At 45.7% G+C, this 18,402-nt stretch overlaps 1 protein-coding gene across 1 annotated transcript in view; it reads right to left on the reverse strand.

The window, feature by feature from the left end:
• The window catches only part of LOC119372539 (serine/threonine-protein kinase TBK1), a 145,425-nt gene that overhangs the window by 69,802 nt on the left and 57,221 nt on the right, over window positions 1-18,402 (reverse strand). The window contains exons 13-15 of the mRNA XM_037643019.2: window positions 16,060-16,168; window positions 13,082-13,206; window positions 9,599-9,675 (exon numbers count right to left, since the gene is read on the reverse strand). Of these exons, the coding sequence (XP_037498947.1) occupies window positions 9,599-9,675; window positions 13,082-13,206; window positions 16,060-16,168 (311 nt within the window). The remainder of the gene's footprint in view (window positions 1-9,598; window positions 9,676-13,081; window positions 13,207-16,059; window positions 16,169-18,402) is intronic.

The raw sequence follows: 18,402 nt of genomic DNA on the forward strand, positions 1-18,402 counted from the left end.
TACATATATCTACATCACTCCGTAAGACGTCGCGGACAGCGGACATCTATTTTTCATTTGTATGTAAAAGAACGACGACGAAAACTGCACAGGAGACGCATCTTCCCAGGCAGCACAGCACATTGGTCCAATATTGTTTATACGTTGGCAAACGATGGCCCAATGATGGCCCATACAAACCACTATGAAACCAATGTTGGCAAGCCAGCCTACAAGGATGCCAATAATGGTCCATCTTTGCCAGCCAACATACAATATTGGTCGTGCTATTCTTTGAGGTTGGCAACATTGGCCCATGGTTCCCGATGTAAATACGATATTGGCAGAACCAGGCCGTATGGATGGCAATATTGGGCCAGCTTATCCGTTGGTAAAACAACATTGGTTAAGTAATGGCAGTAGATTGGATACATTGTCCAGTCAATCTGACTGGTTAAACAATATTGGACGGCCTATGCTACGCGCCGGACAATATTATCCAGACTTACACGTTGTCGCTCCAATGTCTTAAACACTGGCAAGCATATGCATGTTTAATCGGCAAGAATGTTTTTTCCCCTTCTAGCATCACTGAGGGAAGGTTAGCCCGAATCGAGCCACCACCTGAATGCACGCTGTTATGAAAATCACTTTGTCCGGCATCCAGCGCACCTCAAAGAAGATTTCTGGTTACTTATCACCAAAGGCGTGCGCAGGGTTCCCCATTAGGGGGGGGGGGGGGCAAAGGTTCGTCGCAGCGTCCGCCAACCTACTAAGAGGTTCGTCCGAATTAACCGCGTTGCGGACAGGTATGGCCGAATTAACGAGAGTGTGATGCCGTTAAACAATAAACATGCTTGCATTGACCAGAGAACGCGTCCTAATTATCCGACTTTCCGAATTAATAAGTGTGGAATTAACGAGCTTTTACTGTATAAAGATGGCAAAAACAGTCCATCGTTGTCAGCCAACAAACAAAACTGCAAATTCCAATCTATAAGAAAGGGAACAATGGCGCACACAGGGTCTTGATTTTTAGGTTGGCATTTAGTGTGGCACAAAATATCTGCAAAATAGTTGGACAAAATTCGTTTTACAGATGTTGAGCAATGTAAAATAAGTACCAAGTTCTCAACTGAGTTTTGCGCGCAGTTGGAAATACATCTATGATAAAGGAAACACAAAACAAAATCTCACTTTGCAATGCTTGTTGAAAGTTAACGTTAATTGTGTGATACAGCCAGCGTATACATCGCAACTGTATAAAAACAACCAAAAACCCTACTTTTACATTGATTGAAGCTGTACATAGTGTTGACGAGTTAATGGAGTAGAATAGAAGTCGTCTGCTTCGCAATGGGCCTCTGCGCTGGTGCGCCTTCTGCGCACCGCACACGCACCGAAATTATTCTCACGGCTTTATTAGCGGCAAACAATCAAAACATTTCATGTGACTTCAACCACGCTGTGTATTTTCGTGTTTGCTACACGACTGGTTGAATTACAGGATTATAACTTCTTTGTGTGCGCGCTACAGCGACGTGCTGTCCAAGACTACGGTATCGCCCGCGGAATCTTTAAATGATCGATGAGTTATGTTTGCACTTTCAACGCTTCACAAAACCAGACGTGTTCACTTTGAATAAATGTTCTCGGTGATCGGGAGGCCGGAGAAGCAGCGCGGCGCCATGTTTTGCTTCAGAATTTCACGTCCTCTCCTCGCGGCAGTGGGGCAGCGCGGTGGTCGCTGGTCATAAAACACTTGTCACTTGACGGCTGCTCCGCCCACGACGGTTCGCTTTCAATGCCTGTGAAAACGAGGGGGGGGGGTGAGGGAGATGGCGGGAGACGACGGCACCTCGGAAGATGCGTACGCGTTTCGGCCCCTTCTGGCCGGCGGCTATTCTTCGTCAGTCAGTGGCGGTTACTTTCCCTTGTTCGGGCTCCCAGCATCGGCGGGCGCGCACCCCTCAGTATTCAGTCGAGAGTCATCGGGGAAAAACGGAGTCGGATACCGAGACAGGATGCCACGATCCTACGGATACCGAGATTCGACGGCGATGCCACAGTGAGAAGGCAGCTGCCCTGTTCTTCATCGGACCTGACTGTTTTGACTTTTGAAGAGCGATCCGCAGATGAGCGCCGATGTGTTCTGACAACTCGCAAACTTTCCGCCGGATTTTTGTGTTCGTATCGCGTTCAGTAAGTCGTTTTTCTCCTTCGTCGCATGTTACTTTCAGTGTTGTTCGTAAGTGAAATGTGTGCTGCGTTTATTATTGTCTGCATTACCGCGTAAGTTTTTTTTAAATTTGCTAGTTTGTGAATACCGATGTGGGGGGCTTTATTGTGCGCTTCGAAGTAGGTTGGTTAAGTTCTCGCCTTCAGCGATGTTGTCAGCATTTGCGTGTGCTATTTTGTTCTTTTCTCGCGTTGTAGTGCGTCAGCTTAACGCCCTTTTTTCATTTGCCCTTCGCCGCTGGATTCGCGCAAAGAAATGATGGATTTGTAACACACAAATTTTTATTAGTTGTGAAGTTGTCGCAGACTTTCAAGCTCTTGCCGCAGTCACCTTTTAATTAATGAATAGGCGATGAACTTTCTGGTAGTTCAAGGTGGTTATGGATCTCGGCTGTATCGAATGTCTGTTCACGTGTACATGTTCATTTTATTTCATTTTGTATCACGCTTCGCTTTTCACTGACTTCCTTTCGAACCTTCGGTGAACTGACAAATCAAATAAGCGCTAACACCTAGGGAGGCTGTGTGTGTTTGTGAGTGGTCCCGTTTCCCCGATTTCTAATATAAGGACGTTATTGAAGGTAATTAGTGTAGGTTCTGTGCAGCTGTTATCTGCCAGCAAGCGGTCAGCAGAACAAAGCGCGAAATGCGAAATTATTTTCAGAACTTGCAGTATCTTTGCCATATGTATACATGCAGAATAAACTTGTGTGTACTCTCAGCTTTTGTACGCTGATTATCCCTGCTGCTTGCCTAAAAGCAAAAGCGTGGGCAACATGCATTTATTTACGTGCACAAAAGCTACCTCACATTAAACTACACATTAAGTGGAAAATGCTTTCATTTCCAGCGTTAAACGCTGGAAATGAAAGAACGATGGTGCAGCCAACGATAAAGGCTGGCAAAAAATATTGGAGCTGCCAATATTTATACAATGTTGGCAATACGTACGACGAACAATGTTGGCTACAGCCATCCTTGCCATTATTGGCGATATGTTGGACGGACAATGTTGGCTACAGCCATCGTTGCCATTATTGGAAAATCATTGGCATCCAATATTGGACCAATGCACATTTAGGTGTAGCAAACCCCCAGCGCAGGACCAATATTTCTGCCAACGCAGGACCAATGTTTCTGCCAATGTTTACCAACATTGTTCCGAGATTGGTCCAATGCCGGCGTGCTGCCTGGGTTGTGATCGCCAGCGGTCGTACAACTCAGCCGTGCTCCTCGTAAAGGCCTAACGACGTTGTCGGCAAGAAGCCGGCATCGGTGGGGCGCCTCACTGCTTCGCCGGAGTTCCTGCATAAGTGCCGCTTCTATGTTTGTGTGTGCATAAGTGGATTTTACGGACTTGTGCACCAGCATTGGTTCGGCCGACACGATAGAGTACCAGCTGATAATTCGAATTCGCTGACTGAAAGAGCGTTAAATATCCGGCGGGTTCATATTAAAAGATCGGTGTGTTGCGGTTCTAACATTGAGCCCACGTAAGTTTACACGTACGCTGCGAATGTTTATTGTTTTATTATGCCGAACAGAAGTCTGCCACCTGCACAACATGGGAGGTCAAGATACTGTGCCTATATATAGCCGATGGTTGGTTTTCGGCTGTGTAGCGCGGGCGGTAGATGCATGGTAGGTGCGTGTGGTGTTTATATTGCAATGGTTGTGTGTTGTTGTATATTTGTATACACGTGCCGCAAACACTGCATCATTCAATGCTGATTCAGTTGGAAATAACAAGAATTACGCCAACATAGCGAAGAACCGCCATCTTTTTTTTTTTCTCGGTTAGTCCCGACGGTTCAACTGTTAGACCCTCGGGAGCATTCTACGAGGACCAACATTTAAACCAACTGGAGTAAGTGCTAGAGAGTAAAAGTTGAACCCTTGTAGTTACTCCCGCAGTTGGTCCAAAAATGGTTCAAAATCTGTGGCAGCCCATTTAGACCCCTGAAGGACCAATGCCATACCCCATTTTAGTCCTTTTCGGCTTAGAGTGTAGGAGCACGTGAACTCTAAAGGGCAGGGCCTTTTAGGGAGTATTTACCGCAGAGTGATTACAAACTCGAATGTGCTGGTGGAAGGAATTACGAAAAAGCTCTTCTGGGTGAAGATCCATGGATAAAATATATCTGAGGAAAAGTGTCAACGCGTTCCCACCGTTCGCGTGCTTTTCCATAAACGCGAAGCAAGGAAAATTCGATAATGTTCCATATATATACTGCTCGCGATCCCAGATTTCATTCCGCGATGTCCGGAAACAGAAGCGACAGACATTTTAGCAGCACACATGTAGTTATTACTGAAGATTGCTTTCCTTACGTGCCGTGCGACGCTTGAAACGAGCTATCAGCAGCGTTTCTGGAACAGACGACGTCCGCCGATGAATCGCCGTCGCACTTTCTCGCTACCGATAGGCCTAGACGTCACGAGCCTCTGTGGGGAGCGCGTTTTGCTGTCGAGCCGACTTGCAGAACAGAAGCTGCGTCGGCACCGTGCATGACATCGTGGCTTACTCGGGACGCACGCGCGAGCGCTCTTTATTCAGCGGAATAATTCTTGGTCCATGGTTGCGACTTTGGCAGCCCCAAGATCAAGCTGCTCATGTTCTGACGCGCCGGCGATGCGATTGCCGGTGATAGACGCCCCCAAACCCGAGGCTTTGGCGCAGTTTGGCGCAATTTTCGTCGGTATTATCAGGATGGCGCAGTAAATACAATTTGGCGCACTTTGGTGCAGTTGGCGCAGGAGTGGAATCACTGCGGACTAATACATCATTTGTCGAGAGAAGAGGGAGCGATTTTCAGCTGACTGAGAATTTATTGTAAATTCCAGGCCGTGCGCATCGCTATAATATTTGGCTCGCGTGTTCTCGGGAGCCTCGACTACCGATCGGCAGCGCTTTTCGAGCATGCTCGAAAAGTGTTGCAGGGCCCCTTTAAAGGCGAAGCTTAAGGGTCCCCTTAATTTTTTCATTATTTATTTATTACCGTCTATCTCAAATTTTTGCTCTCAGACCATGGCAATTTTTCACTCACTACCAACGATGCCAACAACGAAATTTCTGCGAAATGAGCTCTTTAACGCTCTCACGTTAAAACAATTTTTCTCATATTAATAAATCACTGTTTCACAATTCCCAAACCACCACGCTTGCCACGAGAAGACGCTTGGTAAGCAAGAAAACATGCAAAAAGAAAATGGGTGACAAAGCCACCTTGAAATTCCTGCACCAAACGCCGCAATGTCATATTTTGACAGCGTCTAATAGGTCCTAGGTTGTTCCTAATCAGTAAAAATGAAGTAAATTGTCCTCTGAAGGGGCCATAGACTTAACATACCAAGTTTCAAGAAATTTCGTTGGGCCAATGTCATCAAAATACAGAAGATGCACTTTGAAATTTGTGATGTCACGTGCAGATTTTGACACGAAATATAAAAATGGAACTTTGACCTTAATTTTCTCCTCTATTAATAAACACATGATGGTGAAATTAACGACATTAAATTTCTCCAAGTACAATTTATCAATCTAAACTGATTTATTATGTCCCTTTAACACAACAGACTGGAAATTCTGCTATTGCGCTCCTTAAGATATGGAAATCTGCTTCACTACACCACTCCTAGATGGCAGCACCATCCCTGTCAAAGTGGAAAGCACATATACTAGTAGTCCCTTGTTATAACAACGTGAGCGGGACTGCGAAAAAAGCAGTATTAAGCGACCACTCGAGAAAAGCTAAAGCAGTTGAGCTTTTACTTTGCCACAACGGCGAGGAAGTCAAAACACAATGTGTTCAGTGAAGCAAAACTTCATTCAGGTGCAAAAAAGGCAGTGAGCTTTGGCTGTTTCAAGTTCTTGCCGGGTGCGAGCGACTCAGCTCCCCATTTGACCAAGCATTGCATGAGGCTGTGGTTGCCGCCCATGCATGCAAATCAATGTCATACCTCTTGCTGGCGTCCTACGCTGTGAGCATGCGCTGCAAAAGAGCCTTGCAGTATAACTTCCAGGTGTTCTCAATGAAGCCCTGATCCCTCGGTTGCAGCGCCACGTTGTTTGCAGGGAAAAAATTTCAAAGCGATCGCCTCGAGGTTGTCGATCTTCCCATGGCTTCGACAATTCTCCATTATGAAAAGCATTTAAATATTTTTTACGTCGAACCATCTATCCATAAGGTGCGCGTAGTCATCAAAAATAGCAGCAGTCATCCATGCTCATGTGTTACTTCTGTAGATGCCCTTGGGAATATATGCGTTTCGGAAGCACCGCAGCTTCTCCACATTCCTCTTCGCCAGTGTCAATAAGGGAAGCTTGTCCTTGCCTGTTGCATTGCATGAAACAGCACCGGGACACACTCCTTGCTCCGTTTTTCTCCAGCGGTAGTAAACATGCGATTCGGTAACATCTTGCAGAAAAAAGCAGCCTGACCTAGGTTGTAGATGCCCGTCTTCATACTTTTCAAGTAGAGCATGGAGTCGATGTTGGCGCCATACGTCTACAGCGTCTCGGTTCACAGCTGCGCTTTCGCCAACGATCTATTTCGAGGTAACATCGAATCGTTTCTTGAGCTGCTGAAGCCAACCATTGCTGCACTTGAAATCTTTATGATCCATTTGGACATCGAAACTGGCAGCAAAAAGGTTAGGAGTTGACATGAAGGCGAGCAAGAGCAGTGACTGACGTCCGAATGGCTCACAGACTGGAGAGCGAATGAGGAGAAGGCAGTGGCCACTTTTAAAGGGGTGTGCAGACGTCATGGCATGCTATGAGAATTTCGCACTGGAAAGCGCTGCAAAGGCCGTGGCTCGAGTCTAAGGTTGTGTTTGTCGTGCTCAAAAAACAATTAACCCTTTGAGGGTAGATTGTTTTCAAGAAATGCGTCCCCCCCAGTGTGCATATTTTTATTGCCGAATTAAATTCTTCAGACAAATCTATTAGGAAAAAAATTGTGTAATTTTTTTGGGGTGACCTTAAAATGATAAAAAAAAAGATCATTTGTGTTGTTACATGCATGAGTAACAGCAAGATAAATTCTAAAAAAAAAACCTATACAACTGTTAAAAAATTATGCATTAAAATAAATGTCTGTGTACATAGATGTACAAAAATGAGTGCAGGAAGTGGCGTTATGGGGAGAAAAGCCACTTTTGATCCAGTCAGCATCGTCTTGCTACGTACGCTTTTGAGATGTTGCCCACTCATCAACATTTGAGTCCTAACTCGTTAGTAACTCCCCATATGATGGGCTGACATTTACTGAATCAGGTTCTGACTTGGCAGTTGAGCGGCGATTCGGAGGAATCGCTGCTAGACTCACTTGCGGCAGAGAAACCGGCGCGCACTTCCATAACGCAAGCAAACTGCACGGGTGAGTGCACTGAAGAAAACTGTGTTATTGTGAATGTGTCCGGCAAGCAAAAACAAGTCCGAAACCTATAATAATCATTCATCTTATCACCAACGAGATGGAAGTGGTTTTTGTGAGTGCCCGAAACAACAACGGCAACCACAGCGGCATCATTTGTGCCAGTCAACGCCTGCACGGAAACAGGCGTAATCGTGTACCGGGGAGCAATAAATGAGAGTAACAAATCGGCCACCTTTGAAAGATTCTAAACTAGAAAGCAATCACTTTTGCGGGCGCAACAAGCAGGAACCGGCCGAAAAACGAAACCGAAACTAGCCAGCACACCACTGTATTAAAGCATAAAAATAACGGAGATGAGGGTCGACTTACTATTGTGGTTAAAAAAAAAAAATTCTACCTATATTCCAGATTTTACGCTATGCGTTCATCTTGTTATGTTACTCAGTTGGTATGTGAGTGAGCCTTTTCCATCAAGATGCTGCGCTTGTTGAGGTTTGGATACAGTGCAGTCCACTTATAACGATATCGAGAAAAACAAAAAATATGATCGTTATAACCGGTGATCGCTATATCTGGACTGCCGTCAAAAAAAAAAAAAAAGGGGGAAAAAAAAAAACGCGGAACGTACCTCTGTAGCTCCGATCCTGAATTTACCACTTGCACTAAAGAATAGATGTTCTAGAAAGCAGGATGTCAAAAACAAAGTTTTATTTGAACCTCCAACGAGAGTGTCAAGCTTTAGGCGCACCTAAATAGTCTCAACATGGTCTAAAGAGTCTTGGAGTATCCGTGCGCCATTGCATGATGTACGAATGGTGCGTGCCGTTAACCACCACGGCGGCAAGAGCGCACAACATGCAAGCACCACAAAAACTGCACATGCCGGCCAAAGCTCGGTTCATGTAACGGAACATCACGAAACTTCATATCAAGGCCGGCGACTAGGACGGGCTCCTGTACGGCGGCGGCGGAGCACGGCTGACATAACGACCACTCCGATAAGTCTCAAGAGCGAACAATGACCCGCCAACCACAACGGGAGACTTGCAGCTGTCCGCCAAGCATAGCCTGCCTGCACGGCCAGCCTGGTGCCTGCGCTCAACACTCGCTTCGTGCTACAACGGAACTTTCAAGGAATTCAAAACTGCGCGCGCGAGGCCTCCGCGGCCGGCGCGGGGCGCACAGCTTTGTCGGCACGGAGGCGGGGCCGGCAGGCTGCCATTGGCTGCTTTAACTTTGAATCTCCACCGACCCTAGCGCCAATTTCGCCTTCAGTTACCGCCCCTTTCAAGCGGCCGCTAAACTAGCAAGTTATTCAAGATGGTGTCGGTGACGTAATCATGACGTAATTCTTTGGGACGTCGGAGCGGTGCGCCCTTGCTTTTCGCCTTTTTTTTTTCTTTTCTTCCTCTCCTTTCGGTGCGATTGTGGGCCACACGCGAGCGGCGAGGCACATGTAGTTTAACAACGTGAGGCGGCTAGCGCCATCTTGTGGCGCGCTGCGCAAGCTCGCGATGGCACTCGGCGCGTGGGCTCCGCGGGCGGGCGGGCGGGCGGGCGGCGCACGCAGCGCGGAAATGGCGGCAAATACGAACTCGCGTAGGTAAACGTTTCGCCCCGTCTCGGCATCGTTCGTTTCAGGGGAACTTGGAAACGCAAATGTAACGATTATTATACACAGAAAATGCCGCCCAGACGGCAAATTTTGATCGTTATATCCGATATGCGGCCAATAACATATCGTTATAGATGGTTTTTTCCCTCATAGACTTAATGCATAAAATGACACACATAACTCGACCCATCGTTATAACCGATATATCGTTATATGTGGTATCGTTATAAGTGGACTGCACTGTATATGGCCACATTTTTTTGTGACCTTGGATCACTTTACCAGACAGTGCATTTTTTAAAAATTGTCTTTCCCCGATACATATCGATGAGATTCTACCGTATATCATGCAGTTTTAATAACGTTACGAGGTAACGAAGCTTACCTCTTTGTGCCTTGTCTTTAGCAAGGGCTTGCCAGCTCTCACGGATTTTCTGGACATAAGTTGTGGCAGTTTCAGAGCTAGATTGAATAAAAGAGAGAGAGAAAAAAACAAATGATAAAGCATCCGAGTGAGCTCAAACCCCACGGTTGGCAAAAAGAAAGATACGGCAGCTAGCTGGGCAAGTTGGCACAACTGCACTTTACAGCGCGAATGAACAAACAGGAACACAGAAAGAACGAGGATGTAACACGGCGCTGAATCATGGGTGAAAATATATTTCTAACAAACGGCGTAGAAATCAGAAAACTCATGCAAGTGACACCCCCACGTCTGAATTTACCCTCAACCAAAGCGAAAAACACTACAAAAGGCTGGCACCCACAAGATAGTAGAAATTAACGGCTACACAAGTCTAGAAAGTTTTTTTCTCTGCTGTGTAGTGCAAGTGAAAGCTTGCTGCACCTAGCTGTTGCTAGAACTACTGATCTGGTAGGCCTTTGAAACAAGGCAGGTTTTTTTCATCTTTATTTCTACAGAGAACACGTATGTGGTCAAGTGCAGCTGTGCAACCACAAGTACAATGAGTTGTCAAATGTGAGACCTGCATTCTTGATTCCAGAAGAACATTCCTGCAAGTCTGCTTATACACCAACCCATTTGGTCAAGGTAACAAAATCCAAATAACAGGAGGATTTCGTGTACGACACTTTCACGGCACAGCACAAATTAGGACCGGTGCATCACTTTGCATGAATTGTGTGCAACATAATCTGACTGTTGGATACCGCACATTCTTCAGACAAGAAAAACAACTCTAACACCGTATGGGATTGCCACATTTCTGAGGCTAAGTGCCAACCTATGCACATAAGGAAGAACCACTGGCCTTTTGTGGTCGTGATAATTATTTGCATCACTTGTTCTTTTTCTCTTTCCGCCATTTTTCAAGTTTGTCAGTGGTCACTTTGATTCTGTGGTAAGAATAATTGGCCACTCTCAGCCTGATGATTTGATCCTTAGCCCCTTCCAGCATGCTGGACTGACAAGACTGTTGTGGAACGGAGGCAAGGAAAAGCAACCAGCTTGCTGTTTGTAGAATTGTACGGCAGCAACGGTTTCACCTAACCGGGTTTGTACACTCATTACTTGAGGAAAAACTGGTATGGCACAAAGAAGACGAGGATGAAGTGAAGACACGAACTGACAGACACGGGCACCAACTCCCAACTTTTTATCAGAAACTACGCAGATTTATATAGGTTGCCGAACAAGGTAATCCCATAACAGAAATAGAAACATGGCAGAACTAGCACTTCATCATGAGCCACTGAAACAGAATCAAGGCATGCACCGGAAATTGCACAAACGCAAGCTGTTGAAAACATGCCAGCACACATGAAGACGTGTCAACCCTAGTGAGAGGCAAAATGGGCATCACACTATCTAAATTCTACATGTCTACAGGCTATCTTTCAAAAAGATCGATTCTTTCTCACTTAAGTCTAGTGATGGGGCACTAAAGCATTGGCTACCTGCCCTTTTTATTAGAAATTCCTCAAATATCTCCCTTTCATGTTCGTGTCTTCGTTTCATCCTCATTCTCTTTGCACCATACCAGTTTTTCCTCAAGTAATGAACTGTTGTACACCCAGCATGTACAATGCTGCAAAAAACTCGAGCTTAGATTTGGAAACTGCAGTGCATCATCGTTTGCTGATACAATGGTGAAGTCCAGCCACATTTCAAACTGCCCTGTTATTTCAACGTACTTACAGCACATTTCTTAAAAAAAAAAAAAATTGTTTGGCGACTACAGACGATCTTACATAAGACATGGGTGCTGCCACCTTGGGTGTTAGGCGAATCTTTTCTTATTTTTGTGAAGCAAAATATGAATTTAAAAGATAATAAAACGTCGAATGCACCAACCCAACCATTTTTATGTGTATGTGTCTACCGTAGTGCTGTTTGTTTAGTTAAAGATACAAAACAGCAAAGCTACAGCCCAAGATGGTGACACCGAAACCCGTCCATAAAATAGTCTATAGTATAGAAGAGCTTGTTGGTGGGCGAGTTGGTGCATTTTAATACAAAAGGGATAACTGCGCTAGCTGACACACACACGTAACAACCATAGACACACACAGGCGCAGTGTGTGTCTCTTTATCTACACACACTGCGCCTGTGTGTGTCTATGGTTGTTACGTGTGTGTCAGGTAGCGCAGTTATCCCTTTTGTAGTCTATAGTACTTTGCTTAAAGGTTGACTTTCAATGTAATGAAGCTTTGATACAATGACGTGCAGATTTTACTGACTTCATTATATCAAGGTTTAACTGAACTTATTTTTCACACAAGGAACTGAACAGCCTATCATCAGCAATCCACACTTGACTAGCACACAGGCATACATAAATTTCTACACGGAGTGTAGCTGTACAGCCGACAAGTGAATTCTTCATTACATAGAACGAAAGAAAAGGAACAGGTAACTGCCACTTCACCCACCCGCAATGTGAGGTTGCCTTTTTCCGTTTTTTCTGCCTTCCTTTGTTCCTTCATTTCCCTGTCTCCTCCTCCTACTCTGCATCGTCCTTGTTGCTCTCCCTCCTTAACACGTGCACCTATGGCAAGACTGGTGAGATACTTGCTCACTACGTTGTTCTCTGCATTACTTTCAGCTACATTATAACCGGATTTTCCCGTAGAGGGAAGGGGGAGCCCAATCAGCTGTATGCATGAATGTCTGTGTCCTGTAATTGCCTACGGTCCTGCACCACGGGGGTAGTCAGTCCCAAGTGGTCTGAGCTGCATTTCAAATGTCAAACTATGTCAAACTTACTCTCTCGGATGCCTCTCTTTATCTACACTGTCTAAAACTATTGCCCTGATGGAAAAAGAAGTTCGGAACATGTCCCGTGTGCATGACCACCGCAAGTGATGTGGGCTGATAACACTGTTTTGCTTTTTGTAAATAGACTCTCGTTAAAAGGAACCTGAAGGGACCAAGAAAATGTGTTCCATTTAACAGGAGTTCCGTTAACTGAGAGATGAACAGGAGTGCAGAATCTAAGTATGAAACCAATTATATTAGATGCAGTTGTTCCGTTTAAGCAGCAGTTCCGTTTAACAGATTTCCGTTTACTGAGAGTCTACTGTAGTGCTTTGCAATCTTTTTTGCGTTCACGTGGTGTTTCCTTATATTCTGTCTCGTTTCGGAAATAAACTTCAGTTGTAAGTCAGCGCTCATCTGTGTTTGTTCCTGGTCCCTTGTCCTGTTTTGCGCTGTTAGTCACATAATGGATCACCAACTTGCCCAAAAATTTACTCTCTAAAACTACGCTTACGGAGTAAAAAATTTTTTGCCTCTTTAGGTCTTTGGGTGCGAGCTCTGCACTGCATGTGTGCAAGCAGCGTCTTAAAGCTATGACAGCTTCAAAAACACGTTGGCACTCTTTCCAACAAAGTTAACAAGGCACCCACCATCCTTGGAGATTCGGCACGCCAGCACAAAGTGACTCCCACTCTTTCCGCAGTGAGCGCCCTTTGAGAATGCGCTGCTCCAGGTGAGCAACGTCAGCCATCAGCTTTGACACCTGATCAGTCATCTGCAATACAAACATTTCACAAGCACGTGAATTTCTTTGTTCGTAAGAGTGTGACAGGACATGTGCAGAAACACGTTTCCTGGCTTTATAACTGTCTTTGCAGCAATAAGAGTGGTGTTTCCGGGATTGTGTAGGCTTAAAGGGATACTGAAAAAAACATTGAAAAAACTGACGAAGACATCAAAATTCCACTCAGAAGATGCGAATGTTTCGATAAACAGAGTTTATTTCATGTACTTTTGAACAGTTGATTGTATTTTTGGTAGATTGTCAGCGCACGGCGGCTGCACGTGAGCACGAGCCGTGACATCACATTCACTGAGGTGCAATGCAGGGTGCACATGTTCCTGTCCTCCTCTTCCCTTTCTCCACCTCTCCTTTCATCCCACTCTCCCCCTTCCACAAAAGCGCTGATGCTTTAACCCAGCCAGGAGCATAGTTCGCTGCCGGTGCTGTATGTAGTGGTTCTGGGAACTGCAGTGGGAGCCGAGTCGAGAGACGCGAACGATGGCTGGTATTGTTGGCTTGCCCATTTCTGGTGTGTGTAATGTCACCTTCTCTAGTTCGCGGCGCGGCCGCTAGACACGGCAGTTTGTGAAAAACGCATTAATGATAACACTCCAAATTGCTATGGCCGCTGCAGCAGTTGTGATTCCACATGTTGGTTGTTTTACGAGGCATCATCATAAAACAGTGCGCACACACGAAGACTAAAGAAGAAAAGAAAGAACAGACGACACGAGCACTGTGTGTGTGCTGTTTTATGATGAAGATCTACAAACTTGCCCAAATCGCTACTTTGCTTTACGAAGCAGCCACTGTGCTAGACAGTGTGGTGACACCTCACTTTGTGTCATTTGGCATGAATGCAGCGTGAAAGTTACATGGCTGTGATTAAAGGCAATTAATTAAAGGCAACTTGAGCACAACACTGTTCCACATAATTTCCCTAATGGTAGAATTAGGTGCATGGTGCTTCGAAACAGTCCGTCTCGAAACAGTCAGCAAGAATCCATGGCCGTGCAGGGAGGGCGGGAACAAGTGCAGGCACATCAGCGCATTTACCCACACGAACTTTGTGTTGCCGTATGTACTGTTGACTCAACGACACAGGGCTTTCTTTTGCTATCACTTATTTTCTATCACTTATTCGACATTAAGGTCCAATGCAATCACCAGCTAATCTGAGCTTCGCGATTACTGTCTCCCCTCGATCACAGTACATGATTAGATAAAAGTAGCAAAAGGATTTCTGCCGACCACTACATGATTACAATTTCAAACATTAGTTTAAAGGCCAACTCCGGCGATTTTTCGAGGTCAATAGATCTCAATAAAATTCGTTGGGTACGTTCCTTTTCACGTTTCTGTTATTTATGCCAAATTACAAGCTGGAGACATACGCAGATCCATTACAAATGAATTTTATTGATTGCCCCAACTCTCCCCACCTCGATTCCCAGAATTATTGGTAACATTGAGTGCATGATGTCATTTTTGTTAAAGCGGAAATGACGGAACCGAGGGGCCACTAGAGCGTCTGCTATCCACAAGGCAACAATCGCGTGTGTTTGGCGAGCGCTTCGTTGGTTGGGCGTGTGAATTTCAGTTCTTGTGGTAATGCGTGCGATGGGTGGCAAGTGGTGTTGCGTTGTGGGCTGCACCCAATTCCCCGTTGGCAGTTACGAAACACTCGCACCTAACGATTACCCTGAATCTTTATATTAGAGCTAGCAATGCCGGTTTACCGCACGGAAAGTGCAGTAATACTGTACCGGCTAAAGAATGCACATGCGTGAACATTACCGTACGGTAACACTTTCCGTAACATATACAGGGTGCACCGGGCCTCTCGGTATACGGTGAGCTGCGCGTCGTGCGAAACAACGTAGCCTAATCTAGTAACGTTGGTGCGAAAAGTGGCTCGTACTCGGCTTATATTAAATTCCTTCGGCCCAATCAACGCGACGTTAAACGCCGCTATTGCCTAACTTATGCACTCTTCCTATAACAATATTAAGAAGCTTTAGTTGGTCTGCAAGCTTCTCAGCGATAGCATTTTACCTGATCGCGAACCCACAAACTTGGGCCGCCTGGACAGGTGGCACCATCTGGTGGTGGAATGCGCAACCAGGCAAGCAAAGAACTAAACAGGTGTGTCTTCTTCATCGAAGAGGAATGGAATGGCGATTTTAGTTCGCCTACAAATGTGTCCGAATCGCAGCTGTCACTTTCCCGACAGCTCCGAGAAGTTTGTGCACGTAGCACGGTCAGTTATGCACAAGAAAAAAAAAGAGAAGGCGAAAAGAGGAGGCCGCCGTGTCCTTCATTCCTGCTCTAAAAAAAGAAAAGGCGAAAGGAGGAGGCCGCCGGCTCCTTCTTTCCTGCTCTCCGAGCCGATGGTAACGCGGAGAAAGCATGAGAAAGAGAGAGAGAGAAAAAAAGAAAGCCGTTTCACAAGTTGGAGAACGCGCCCAACAGGAGTACAGTCTGAGCCCTCTTACCCCTCACGTTTTTGGAGCGTTTCGGGTGTTGGTGAAGGTCGCGGTGCACAGCGAGTGCCGAAGCGCACCACCTTCCAGCTCGCGCAGCGTTCGATATATCTGATGGCGGGTAAAAATACCGTTCGATATAAACGTGCGAATTTCTATACTTTTACAAAGGATTTTCAAGGGGATAATTTACGAGTTCGATATAGCCGAAAATTCGATATATCCGTGTTCGACTGTATATACGAAATTAAGGACATTTTAGCTTTCATTTAAACTTTATTTAAAGACATGTTGACTTCCATTGGATCTAAACGTAACTGCACATTATTCTGTGGATCCCACTGTGGCAAAGGTTACTCACGGCAGCTTGGCTCTCTCGCTTGTCGGCAAGAGTTCGTGCTAGCCGCTGCAGCTCGTTGGACTGGGTCTGCGGCTGCAGCAGCTCTGCCAGATCACACAGGTCGCAGTGACTGCAAGTACAGTGAACGAATACAGAAATACAAGGATGAATGAGAACCCCACAACCATCGCTTGGGAGCAGGTTCACACAAGAACAAGAACATCAACGTCTACACTGTTCTTGATTACGTGTTACCCAACCATATTTTTAAACAAGGGAGAAGATCAGGAGAAGATGGAAGCTTGAGAGATGAGAAATCCTTGAGCAAGGGGTGTCGCTCAAGCTAACGTTTAGTCTTTAATTACGCTTCTGCATTACCCAATTCGGCAAGCCAGCTTATCTCAATATCACTACCCCGAAAATTACTATACTTAGCGCATATAAGCCCATATAACACGCTTTTAAACTTACAAAAAATATGTACATTTAACCTTGAAGTGTGGCTTAGTGGCAGTGCAGATTTCACCTGGATAGGTTGTTTCACGGCACAGCAACCAGACGCTGCAGTGAAACCACCTTTACAGGGGGTTACGTGCAGTTAAATGTATACATATATTCGTCCATTTCGAATACTTCGAAATTTCGATACTAAATTCGTATCGAAGTGAATTCGAATACTGTAATATTCGTTCGAATATTCGAAACGCCCGAATATTCGCCCATCCCTACAGTTAAACCTCAATATAGCGAACTTGGTAAAAGCAGCAATTTACTTCGTTATATCTAAACTTCGTTAAAGTGAAATTCGACCTTTCATGCAAGGCATAGTTACCAAAGGATTAACTTTAAACTGAAAATGCCACAAGAATGCTTGACTAATACGGCACCATGAAAAATAACTTATTTTTTTTTTCTGCGTGAAAAAAGTCAATTTTGTTGAGTATGAGGTGCAGCAATCACAGTTAGATGCCTTGCCAGAGTGTCACGTGTAAAGACGAAACAAATGCAGGTTTAATGCACTGTGGAATTGCATTTATTCTGCTGCTGCAGCTTGTTGTCAAATCCTCGCGCGTTGCCCAGAGCAGTGTGACACCTTTGCTATCATGATGCCCAGCCGAACCATTTGCTCTCCCCGAACGCGCAACACCGAAAACCGTCGCGAGAGCGAAATAGTGAATCCCATAGCAACAAATAGGAATTTTATACGAATATAGGCTAGCAGCTCACTCCTTCAGGAAACAGCCGCTGCAGTAAGAGAAGTGACCTATCTATGTCTCAGGGACGGATCCAAGTGCCTACTTTGGAGGGGGAGGGGGGGGAGTAGAAAGGCTGAAGCCACCGCCTCAGCTGTGCATTTTGGTGGGTCATGCATATTTACAACAGCCCAGACGGGATTATGGCAGCACCTAAGAAGCCTTCGTTGGAAATGTGCATAGGGAAGCAGGAAAGGGTAGAGTGATGAGGAGAAAGGTAGAGAGCAGGGACAAGATTCTCTTTACCCCTTTTGGGCAGTGGTAGGCAAAGCAACCTGACAAAGGATGCAAACTCAACAGGCAGCCTGACAAAGGAGGTGGATGACAGGCACTGGAGGGAGGGGGCGGGGGGTTGTTCGGGCGATCGCCGCTACCGCCCCCCCCCCCCCACTGGATCTGCTACTGCTATGGCTTCAATGGAAGTATTGCAATTAGAGCACAATACCTGAAAGGTATGAGCCATCTGCTGATCCCCTCTAAAGATACCGAGGCACACGTGACCACACCCGCTGGTACAAAGTACACACTTTCTGCTTTCACTTGCTGTAAATGGGCCTGTTAGTTACGCTCGCTCTCGCCTGGAAATTTATTCTATTCTTCACAGAGTCTTTAAATAGCATCTTTGAAGCTCGGGATCAGAGTGAGTGAACTCTCCTATAACCACCAACAAGCGTCATCTTTTTTTTCTCGCCGATCGGGATGGCTTGCAAGATACCAGCCTTGTCGACGACATCCGCTTCCTGAACGATTGCGATCATTTCCAAGATTAACTCAAGCTCGTTACATCTAGTGTTACTGCTTCTACAACTAATCATGCTTGTTACTAGACAAGTGGCGTTAACAAAAACACCATATCGGGCGCTAACGCACAGCACACGCAACAAAGAATACAGAACTACACAGCGTAGTCACAGAACACCCTGACAACATTGCACGATACGATGTGCCGTGGTTCCCGCTTGCCACACATTAGCCGGATGCTCTCCCACTCAACCGCTCCGAAAGCAAGGAGAGCATCGAGGTGCACCCCTTCCCCGCAGCCGCAGCAGCCATTCGATTTGAAAAATGCGTTGGCAAAATCTCGAGCCAGCGTTACCGCAACTTTCGTCCC

Source organism: Rhipicephalus sanguineus, chromosome 10 (genome assembly GCF_013339695.2).
Source record: "Rhipicephalus sanguineus isolate Rsan-2018 chromosome 10, BIME_Rsan_1.4, whole genome shotgun sequence".
Classification (NCBI taxonomy): Eukaryota; Metazoa; Arthropoda; class Arachnida; order Ixodida; family Ixodidae; genus Rhipicephalus; species Rhipicephalus sanguineus.